Source organism: Electrophorus electricus, chromosome 21 (genome assembly GCF_013358815.1).
Source record: "Electrophorus electricus isolate fEleEle1 chromosome 21, fEleEle1.pri, whole genome shotgun sequence".
Classification (NCBI taxonomy): Eukaryota; Metazoa; Chordata; class Actinopteri; order Gymnotiformes; family Gymnotidae; genus Electrophorus; species Electrophorus electricus.
Genome location: NC_049555.1, coordinates 2116276 through 2128334, shown reverse-complemented (window position 1 = coordinate 2128334; position 12059 = coordinate 2116276). Strand labels below are relative to the sequence as shown.

At 40.0% G+C, this 12059-nt stretch overlaps 1 protein-coding gene across 5 annotated transcripts in view; it reads right to left on the bottom strand.

The window, feature by feature from the left end:
- Window positions 1–846: 846 nt before the first annotated feature.
- ttbk1a (tau tubulin kinase 1a) overlaps window positions 847–12059 on the bottom strand; it is a 41260-nt gene continuing 30047 nt past the window's right edge. For all 5 annotated transcript variants that reach the window (XM_035520825.1, XM_035520826.1, XM_035520824.1 and 2 more), the window contains 2 exons: window positions 7279–8783; window positions 847–4179 (listed from right to left, as the gene is read on the bottom strand). In XM_035520825.1, coding sequence (XP_035376718.1) covers window positions 3816–4179; window positions 7279–8783 — 1869 coding nt within the window. In that variant the 3' untranslated portion in view covers window positions 847–3815. The remainder of the gene's footprint in view (window positions 4180–7278; window positions 8784–12059) is intronic.

The window sequence follows — 12059 nt, the reverse complement described above, 5'->3', positions numbered from 1 at the left end:
ACGTAGTCTGGTGCAGTGGACGCCTGTGCAAAAAGCATACACTTCTAGATCTTCTTGCACTTCATCTTAGTTGGTTGTAGGGGGCCTTCTATCTTCGGCACTCACAGCTGTGACTCAGCGACACACATGAAGTAGGGCTTCTACCTCCCAGCTCCTTCCAGCTGTAATTCAGCAGTCTCATACAAGAAGGCGCCGAACTGTGCCTCTCATTCAAGCTGACAATACTTCATTCAACAGTTCGTGGAACATAACGGTTCAAAGGACTGAACAAGCAGATGGGGCACACATTTAAATGTGGTGTGACACACACACTTACCCTCTGCCATTTTCTGCATCAAACAGTTCAAAAATAAATGTTGCTTGATGGAATTAAGAAATTGCATTAAAATTTGTATAAGTGTGCTTTATGACGCCAATGAGGTATCAAAAGATTGTGCTCAGTATTTCACTGTTTAAAGATGCAATGCCCAACTGCAGTCCTAGAGATCTAGCACCATGCAGACATTAGTTCCAGTAAACTTGATTAATGTAATTATTGACATTCAGCAGACAATCATATCTAGAGTGACTTTAAAAAGGGGTTTGTCTCCACATAAGAAACCCTTATGCTAGTACATTAGGCTAGAGTCTAAGGATACAATTAAGAATATACACAAAGAAAATGCTTCTTTAAGTGTGTGTGTGTGTGTGTGTGTGTATATATATATATATATATATATATATATATATATATATATATATATATATATATATATATATATATATATATATATATATATATATATATATATATATATATATATATGTGTGTGTGTGTGTGTGTGTGTGTGTGTGTAAAAATATGGAATAATGATTAATGATAAAAATGGCCAGGCATTGCTCATGTTCTTCCAGGAGCGGTGGGTCTTTAGTCTACATGTTCTTCCAGGAGGTCTTTAGTCTACAACAATGCGCTCCACTCTGTGGACCAATAGTGGGATTTCATTGCACTATCTAGCAGCTTGCACAGAAAAGAGACTTGAGGCACAACTTCCCTGTTTCTTGAGGAGCAGTGACTCAAAATAAAAGCTGTATTTCATTCATGAAGCGTGCAAGACGCAGTGCAGGACATCAGGTGTGTTAGATTAGCACAGGAACTAAGCACTGTAGTACACATCATAGCTTTTAAGATAGGTCCTTAGCACCCTCTACAGGTCTCATCCGGTAAAATTAAGTTATTCTATCATTAGGATCATAATATTACTGTGTTTAACATCATATCTGGTTCACACATTTCAGGCTCAGCCACACTGTTCCTACTGTGTTGATCAATCTGTTAGCTGATTGGTTGGAATCACACAAACCCTTTTCTATAATGGACTGAGTCCAGTCTGCAATGTCACTGAAACAAAAAGCGCTAACCTCTCTAACCATTTTTCTTGCTCAGTACAAATATTTCATAGTTGGATTAGAGCAAAACACACTATGCTAATGTTTTTCACAGCATTGAGATTAATGCCTCAGATGAACAGTAAAGCCACCAAGACTTAGCAGGTGAATATGATTTTTTCATCTTCCCCACTATAGGCTACACAATCAACATCTCATACCCACTCAACTTCACTATACACTCATCTCCTCATGCATACTCATACATACTCATACATATTCATCATACATGACTAAGACCATTTCATGCTTCTTTTTCCCAGTGTACATACTCAGCATCTCACCAGTAAACATTTTAATGATTTCAATGGTCTTCTGCGTAGTTGTTGAAATATATGTGAGTTTTCGCATGTAAAGAAAAGAACAGAAACCACTGGAGCATTATCAATAACACAGTCCAAACCAAATACTTTGCCAAATAAAAATAAATAAATACTCCCTAATAAATACTTTAGACAAATAACCTGTACATAATGAAACACCAGAACTGAGCAAAAGACCAAATGCATGCCAAATAACACAAATAAGTTTACAAAGATTTACACCGATATTCCACATTCTGTGAACTTCAGTGAGCAGGAGTGAACCGTGCTATAGCAGATATGAAGAGGCTGAAGTAACATCTAAACTGACCCAGTGCTTTATATGTGAATTACAGTGATACTGTACTGAGTGAATGTGAATAAGCTATACTGCTAAAAAAAAATACAGTTTTCAGAAGATGACTGACTAACTAAGACAGCACTGTGTGGATCAAAGCGTGTAAATGCTGTGAAGTTCTAGCGTTTAACAGGGTTAAAGGCTAAGCACCAGCTAATATGAAAGTGTCAAACACATAAATACAGCAAAAGCTCAGTTTCTAACTTGTGATTATGGATAGTTAGAAAACACTTTTTTTTACAAACTCAAGGAATACAGCTTCAAAAATTGTTTTGAGTCGTCCGCTGTCTTAAACATCATAAACGTCATCCGTATGACGTAGATGGTGGACAACAGCTCAATAAGTTGAATTGTAGCTGATGCAAAATTGCAAAAGGACAAAAAGGCAAAAAGGTTGTTTTTGGATGCAATAATTCAATGTACAGTGGGACCCCTATGCACAAATAGCCCAAAGATCCCTAAATATCCCAAAAAAAATTGACAAATTTCGTCAACTTTAAAAGGGCACATTGGAAAGAACCATCCGCTTGCTCCGTTAACTGTAGTGATTTACCACAACTATGGGAAGAAGAAAGCCGGGCTCACATGACAACGTGATCTTAAGACTGCTTTTTAATGTCCATTATTCAGCTAACCTAGCTAGCCAGCTAGCTATGTTTCCCATAGTGATCCAGCATCTTTCCAAACACTTGAGTGGTTAACACTATCAGTTTATTTAAGTTTTTTTCAATGTACAGAGTTAACACCAGAATTTCACTGAAATCAGCCACACATAAAAGAAGTTAATGATAATGTGTACATTTTAAGGCTGGAGACATATAATTAACCTACTAAAAACACATAGTAGACCACCAAAGCCGAGTCTCGCTGAGCCCATCCATAACATTGATTGTTATCCGTAGCTAGCTAGTCAAGTAATAATTCCCAACTCTGCCCTCTGGTGTCTCTGGCTCAAATCTAAATAGTTGAATTTCACTGTTATGATATACAGTCACCTCTACTGTCACTGCACATTCATAATATTCATCAAATTCAAAAATGTCTTTGGAATATGAAGAACCAGCATTGAAAAATTTGCAGTCCAAGTCGGTCATAATGGTGTTTGTGCACTGACGTCACTCAACTGTCTGGAATTTCCTTCAATTTATTTGAATTTGTAATTTTTAAAGTAATGACCATGTTATTTTTATTTTAATTCACAAATTCTTTTTTTTTTGCAGTAGCTAGGATAATGTGAAATCTTCAGGGAGGTCCATTAGGTGGTGCTTAGCCTTTAAAGTTTCAACTTTGCATCTGTCTCTTTCTCACCGTTTCAGGTCCGAAAACTATGTACGAATTTTAGATTTCTTATGGCCTGGTAGAAAATGGAGATCAGAGTAACATAAACTACAAACCTGTTCTCAAAACCAAATAAATATGCCTATCAATATGTACACACCATATAGCACCATATTGGCTAAATGTGACATTTATTCTATTTAAGTTATTGGAAGCTCTCATCAAGGAGAAAGGTCAGCCTCATACAGTAATGTAGTAAAAGAAATATATGACGATTTGTGCAAAAGGTAACATGATCTTTTGGTACAATTAACATTTAAGATGTGAAGCCATTCAAAAACATGGAAGCTCAGTAACTGTATAATGAAGGGATTTGCCTTTTTTGAATCAGTATGTTGAATTCATTTCAAAAGTAAAATAATCCCAAATGAACAAGCAGTCACAGTGTATTATCTGGCTTGAGCAGAGATGTCCGTTGTGCTCCTTCTACCCTCGGCCAGAGCAGTGGGTCTGCCAGGTGCTGTGGCTTTGGTTTGGTTCCTGCTGTGTGCGGCAGCGGGTGGCAGTGTGGCTGTGCTAGTTCTGGACCTCACACTCACTGCAGTTCGCAGGGCCAGCCGCTGGGGGGATGGGCTAGCGGTCCGGGAGGGTAAAGCAGGGCACTGGGCGGAGCTTAAGCTGCGGCGGGGCGTGGTAAAGAAACAGCGCAGAGGCGCACGAGGACTCCCGCCGGGCTGGGCGGAGTGAGAGATTGTGGACTTGGATCTGACATGAACAGCAGCCACACCTGTACCTGCCTGTACCGCCTTGGGCCTGAAAGGAGAGAAATAAATGAACAATCTTCAAATGTGATAACGGAATCCCGTGGCAACAGACATTTGTTGTATGGGACTGTATCAGAAAATGTACTCACCTTCTTGACATTCTTAAACTTGTTATGTCGTAGCTCAAACCTAGACCATGTTCACATTACAAGCCACATTGTTTAGTTCTGATTTGCTTAGATCTTAACGGTTTACATTCGTTATTGCATGTGATCTGTATCTAATATGATCGTCCTCAGAAGCAGCATGCATGAGATGAGTCATCCGCATCATAACAAAAAGTCATAGGATATGTTTGAAATAACCTACTACATAATGTACACTGCATACTGCACTCAGTATATCACACGAACATATGAGCGTTCCAGATTTTCCACCACTGTTGCATGGAGTGCACTGCGAAGATAGCTCTGGTTGCATATTTCCTACTAAAATATTTGGCCAGAGTAGTACATCATTCAGGTGTCTTTCGTGTACTGGAAAAATTCATTTTGGTCACGAACTGTATAGGAAATACTGATTTTGTATGCAAGAAGTATACAGTAGGCTATTTCAAGCATAGCTTTATTTGTGAGATGTATTAAATTTTATTTGTGTACTTGTATTAAAACCAGATAATTTCTAGAGAGGGGTATATTTTAATATAAAATTAGCAAAGAAAACCTACCTGTATAATCCCTTTACTCTACAAAAATCTGATTTTGGGCAGTAGAATATAATAATGTACAGTCATGGTCAAAGGTTTTGAGACTAGCACAAATTTGGGTTTTCACAAAGTTTGCTGCTTCAGTTTTATGGTGGCAATTTGCATTAACTCTAGATTGTGAAGAGTGATCAGATGAATTGCAATTAACTGCAAAGTCATTCCTTGTCATGAAAATTTACGAAAATTACTGCATTCCAGCCCCTGCATTTCAGCTCTGGCACAAAATGGCCTGCTAATATCATTTCAGTGATGTTCTCGTAAGCTCAGGAGAAAGTGTTACTGTGTCATACTGAGTAGTAGTGCAGACAGGTTGCTTTAAAAGGGTGATGGTGCTTGAAGTTTTCTTCTGTTAACCATGGTTACCTCCAAGGAAACACTTGCAGTCATCATTGCTTTGCATTAAAAGGGCTTCACAGGCAAGGACATTGCTGCTTGTAAGATAGCACCTAAATCAACCATTTATTGAATCATCAACAACTTCAAGAAGAGAGGTTCAGTTGCAGTGAAGAAGGCTTTAGGATGCACAAGGAAGTCAAGCAAGCACCAGGACCATCTCCTAAGGAGGATGCAGCTACAGGATCAGGTCACCAACAGTGCTACGCTTGCTCATTAATGGCAGAAGGTAGGTGTGTGGATCTGCAAGCACACTGAGGTGAAGGCTTTTGGAGGATGGCTTGGTGTCACAAAGGGCAGCAAAGCCACTTCTCTCCAAGAAAAACATCAAGGACAGACTGACAATCTGCAGGAAGTATAGGGATTGGACTGCGGAGTTCTTGGGAAAAGTTATTTTCTCTGATGAAGCCCCCTACAGACTCTTTGGAACATCTTTACAAATGATTGTCCAGAGAAGAAACGGTGAGCACCACCATGAGTCCTGTGTCAGAGAAGCATTTTGAGACCATTCATGTGTGGGGTTGCGTCTCATCCAAGGCAATGGGTTTGCTCAAAAATCTTTCCTAAGAACACTGAAATGAATAAGGAATGGTATCAAAACATCCCCCAAGAGCAACTTCTCTCAGCGATCCAGGAGCAATTTTGTGATGAGCAATGCTTGTTCCAGAATAACAGAGCACCATGTCGCAAGGCAAAAGTGGTAACCAAGTGGTTCAGTAAACAAAATATTGAAATATTGGGACCATGTCCAGGAAACTTCCCAGATTTCAATCCCATTGAGAACCTGTGGTCAATCCACAAAAGGAGGGTGGACAATCAAAATCACAGAAACTGTGATCAACCCCAAGCACTGATTAGGCATGAATGGATTGCCTTCAGTCAAGATTTTGCCCGGAAGCTGATATACAGCATGCTAATGCAAATTGCAGAAGTCTTAAAGAAGGGTCAGTTTCCTTAAAGTGGATGTCAATAAAAAGGTTTTTTTTTTAATTAAAACTTAGGAAATGCTTATAATTGTACTTCACTACCTTTTAAACATCTGACAAAATGATCTAAAAAACCTGAAACAGTACTTAGTGAAAACTTAGTGAAAACCAAAATTTGTCAGTCTCAATTTTTGGCCACGACTGTACATGTTGTAGCCTATTATTATTGTAGGAGAATTATCATTTGTTTGCAGTCATTTATATATCTAAATTTGTCTAGAGAAGCTTACATAGATTAAGTTAGCTAGCTAGCTAACCTGCTTTTCTACCTGTCTACCCAAAAAATGTTAGCCATTATCGGAGGTGAGTACATTTATGGTACATTTACTCCATTAGGTTTACTTAACTAAAAAATTGTACTTTTAAAAGTTGCTTTAAAATAAAGTTGCTTTATACCTGTATTTGAATATATTTGCATGGTCAAAAATGTACTTTTACTCTGTTATATTGACTCGAGTGAGAGAATATGATGGTGTGTGTGAGAGGTAAGTTTGAATAATAGCCTGAAGGCCCTCTCATCTTGCTCTGGAGGAAGGCAAACAGTTTGTCAGCAGTACATGATCAGGTGGAAAAGGTGAAAAAAAATCCAAACATCTAGATTTTGCTGTTTTTGCAGCTACTGTTAGATTTTTTTTTTTTTTTGCCTCGCTACAATTGCTGGCTAACAATGACAACACTAAGCACATGCAAAACATGAAATAAATAATTTGACCATTCTCACTCATGTTACATGGCCACAAATTAGATATGCATCCAATCTAATACACATATGAACATTACTCAGATCTGATTTGAAAAGACTGGGTTTGTTTGTCGATACAGCCTTAAAAATCTTATCTGTTAAAAAAAATCCGATTTGAACATAGCCCTAGATTCCTGAGCAGTGATTTTATCATAATGCTGGAAATATTCGGAGCTAAGGCAAAACCAACTATTTCAAAATCCCTCTTGCTAATTAGGAATTCTACTCAATAATAATTGCAATAAGTATAAAAACACCTACCCATTACAAGCAGTCTGTACTGTTTTCATTGTGATGGTTGCTGGCAAGGTTAAAGGGGAAGGAGAAGTGATTAAAAGTTTAGCTGAATGTCTTCTAACAGGAGTAACAGGTCGAGGGATCCGGCTGCATCGGCCATGCTCAAACGCCTCTTTTTTTACTTTATTAAGGGAGTCATCTGACTGGTGCGTGTCTTCCTCTGAGCCTGTGGTGGACAGAGTCTCTGAGGCTCTCCTGGGTTCATCCCCTGAAGACAATGATGAGGAAGTCCTAGAGCTGAGTCTTTTCCAGCGACCCTGTCTGTGCCTCTCAACTACCAGTCGGGCCAGGTCCTGCTGTTTGGTCCTTTTGCGCAGCTGTTCCCAGGTGGACAGTGACTGGTCCATGCCAGTGTTCTCTTCCGACACCAGGACGGGAATGCGGCTTCTGCTCCTTGGCCAGAGAGAGATGCAAGGTTTTCTAATTTTTGTTCCTCTATCATCTCCTGATATCCCATGTTCAGACTCTCTTTGGGGCTGCTCCAGTCGAGTTTCCTGTCTTCCCTTGTTTGCTGAGTCTGTTTGCACAGGTTCCTGGGTCTCTGCAGAAACAACAGAGACAGGGGTGCATATCTGACTTGACATACGTCCATCAAGGACAGCCAGTAGTTGAGTTCTTTCTTTGTCAATTTGAGAGGACATTTCAAAGTCAGCACCGGCTGTAACCTCTTCTACTGCAGGGGTGACGACATGGTTTTTACTCTTCATGGGCATGCCCCCACATGGCAGTTCCTCCTCAACACCTAATACTTCAGGACCACACTCGTGAACCTGCCGCTCATTGGAAGACATTACGTTGAAATGCGTCGTCTCTGCAATGTGGATGAAGGTTTGCTCCACTTTGGTGAAAGGTGGAGATGCAGCAGAAGCACCTGTGACTGGGTTACACATCTGCTTGGCTAAAGCAGAGCACACATGCTCAGCAGACTCAGTCTGGCTCTCTGAGGGTTCTACTGGTTGGTTACTCTGTGGAGGCAGACTATCCACGAGAGCTTGTTCACCATGATGTGCTTCTAAGGCAGCTTCTCCCTGGTTCACCTCCATCACCTCCCCAGAATTTGGAGACTTCCTCATGTCACCTGGGGAAAATAGAACGAGCGTTTTGGAGATGTCCTCTTGATCTTGGTCAATATCAGCCATAGAACCAGCTTCTCTGGGTTCCTTTTGAGAGTCGTCTGCCAGCAAGGTGGATGGTGCTCCATCCTGGCTGCGCTCTGAGCTCCTTTCGCTGGCGCCGCTGTCGGAGTCGCTCTTGGTTACATCATCATCTCCCACTCCTGCATCCTGGGTATTTGGGGGCGTGGCGATGAAGGTGAAACGCTGATGTAGGCTCCCTGTGAGCATGACAGTGAGGAAGTCGGCCCTTTTGGCTTGCAGCTTGGTAAGGATGTGGAACATCTCTCTCTCAGAGAATTGTGCCTTGGTGCGGTAGTCAGTTGGAGAGAGCACAGGCACACTCGGAAGTGACGCCTACAAGAAAACAAAGCTTAGTCATGACTGGTGATGAGAAAACCATGATGAGCATATACAAATGCATTGCTTTTTTTCATCTTGAAAGTATCTGGGTACTGCCATAAAAAATAACTAAACTGATCACACCCTGGAGTAAAGTAGCAAAATGCCCAAATCCTCATCCTCACACTTAACAGTCCTTATTAAATTATGCAGCATCTACGCAATGGTACAATGAGCCAAAGTTTCTGTATGTATCCATGATAATAGTATATATAGATAGCATGACAGAGACCATCAGTCAGGAAGGTCAAGTATGTGCTCTGGTTGCTGTGCCAGACAGCTGGCTCTTTGGTTTGGTGGTCAGGGCATGTCTTTGCTGACTGTACGACCTGGGTCTGAAGCTGTGTGGTTGCTGCCCTCAGCCTTTGTTACGAATGGTGTCAGAAGTGAGATGATACTGCCATCAGGAGTGGGCTCCTGGTAAAGGTTCCACCCCTGCTGTGAGGGGATCGTACAAAGCCCACTGTGAAGCTCTCGTGATTGACATGAGTATGTCCCTAGTTGATGGGTGGAATTTTGAAGGACACATGAAAAGCCTGAAGCACAGTGGTAGGTAAAGGCTCCTGGAAGGTAAAGGTTGCTGCCCTCAGCCTTCACTACAAACAGTGAACTCTTTATTTTGCCTAGGTGAACAATTTTACAATTTACCATTTTTCATTAAAAAAACAACAACAGCAGGTTTGGTTTCTGTTTCTACTGTATGAAATGAAGGAAATACATTCTGCTTGCAAAGACCTAAAAATAGGTGGTTGCTATGGTGTTCCAGGTGGTTGCTATTGTAACCCGGATGGTTGCTGAGTGGCCTACTTTGACATCATCAAGTGGCAGTTAGAATTCAAATATGAACATTCCGACAATAAACTGCAAATTTTAAACATTCAACTTAAATGTAGAGCACTGATAGGCTGAGGCCCCAAGGAAATACTGATAGGCTCCAGAGTTGTTCTGAATATACAATGCACATACTCTGCACTGCAATAAGCAAGTTATTATAGGACAATTGTGGAAGAATTATGGAAATTATAGGAAAGTGACAGGCATCTCATAATACTGAGGCTCACATGTGCATAGGGGGTGTACCGAACAGATCGACAACATACCATGAACCGTTGCATCCCTACATAATACCTGCATGTAGGCTATGTAGTCTGAAAATCATGAATGAGAAGCATTTTGGACAGTTTGATACGTTTCTTGATTTATTTGTATGAAACAGTTAATTAGCTTGTTTTTAAAAATATATATATACATATTTATGGATCCAGATAACAATTTGTAGCCTTCAATTTGTTAATCCCCTCTCCGAATGTAATCATAACAGTAACTCATTACGGGTTTGTTTATAGTTGATGGCTGACAGACATTACAATGTTGAGCCCATGTTATATTTTCAATGTGTCTGCTATAACATAGAAAACTATATTACTTAATACACCAAGATCAACTTGGGGTATAGAACTAATGAATAAGTATCAAATCCTTCAAACAAAAAAACATATATTAGCCATTTCCCCATTTTTTAACAGTTATTTTATTTTGATTTTGTTTAAACTTCTACATTAAAATGCTAAAACATGTTTTATTTAAACTTACCTTACTTCATTTATGTAGGTATTAAAAATAATTCTTACAATAATGTGTTATGTTATTGTTTCTTTTTTGTAGAATGTGGCAGAACAGTGCATCTCCAGCACTGGAATCAATTCATGGCAGTGACCATACATATGCATGAGCAAACTTTAAACAACAACAAAAAATGATTAATAAATGGAAGAAACAATTGTGTCTGCTTTATTTGAAACAGAGGGTGTCAAATAATGTTGTACCAATTTTAAATGATTTTTATTGAAAAAAAAAAGCCCTATATATGGCGCAATGGCTTTTTTTTCCAGGATCAGAAGACCACGCCAACCGAATATGCTTTTTTTGCCAATGATGATGGCTGGTTGATTAGCTGATTTAGGTTTCCAATACGCCACTCTCTTGGAACTAAGTACTGACTTATACCCAGTTTTAGCTAGACCAACCTTGCGAGACCAGGTAATACCTGCCCACTTATAGGTCTTAGCATCCCTCAGATTCCTGGCAACCAATTGGTTCCAGAGGGAAGCAGCTGTTATGTGAGGGAAATCCCAGCCATCCAAAAGTACAGTCTGTATTGGTTAGCATAATTAAATCGACACATTGACGCATACAATTTCCTTACAGGGTGGATGAATAGTTGAACCTCAAAGTGCAATGCAGCAATGTCTGGTTTCCCAAATGTAATTCGAGCAACTGCAGGTGACAGTAGCTACCCACTTAAGTGATTGTTCCTTACCCCATTTCATAACTCACGTAGCACATAGGAAGACACTACAATGATGCATATGCTATGGGGAATTCCATTGTGGAGCCACCATTGGACTTCTAAAAGGAAGATGACATTGTCTGGATCTTTCAGGTTGGAGACCTGTTAAACCCATGAGAAAAGTCTGCTGGAGGCTTTCCCCTACTGATCAGTTACGCTCTCCAGTTGTAAACTGAGTTTCTTCTTTGCATCAACTTTTGCAAATTTATTTATTTTTAACCTGTGCAAGTGTGCATGTGGAGCACCACTATCGCTACTGCAGCTACATGCTGCCACTCAAACCGAGGCCACGAAACACGTTTTTCCTTAAAGAGCTGCCACCTCATATTATTCCTCATAAAATTCCTTTTTTTCCTTTTGCACTCCACTTTTGCTGTCAGCAAAAGTGGAGTGCAAAAGGAAAAAAAGGAATTGTGTCATACAATAATGAATGGGACACCCCATTTTTAAGCATTCATGAGGTCATTTGCATCGACCATGGATATTCCTGGGCCGTAACAGGGCAGGATATGAAACTCATTCCCCTGAGCACATTTTCAAGAAGATGCTGATGTGTGTACTCAGTGTTTTATAAATTTAATTTTGGGGGGGTGTACGTAATTTTCATGCACACTTTCACTCTGGCATCCATACTATGTTTTAGAAATGAGGCCTTGGGAGAGGAAAAAAACTGACCACAATAAGTAAATTAAGTAAATTACCAATGACTGTCCCATAGACAGATCTATGCTCTGAAATGACCATGTGAGAGCCCAGTTATCAGTGCCTTATAAAACCTGTGAACTGAATTTGTGGACTGATCTAGAGGGCTGTACATAGAAGATACTACAATCTGACAGAGCCTCAGTTGAAGATGACAGAATCCAAGTGTGCCAAGATGA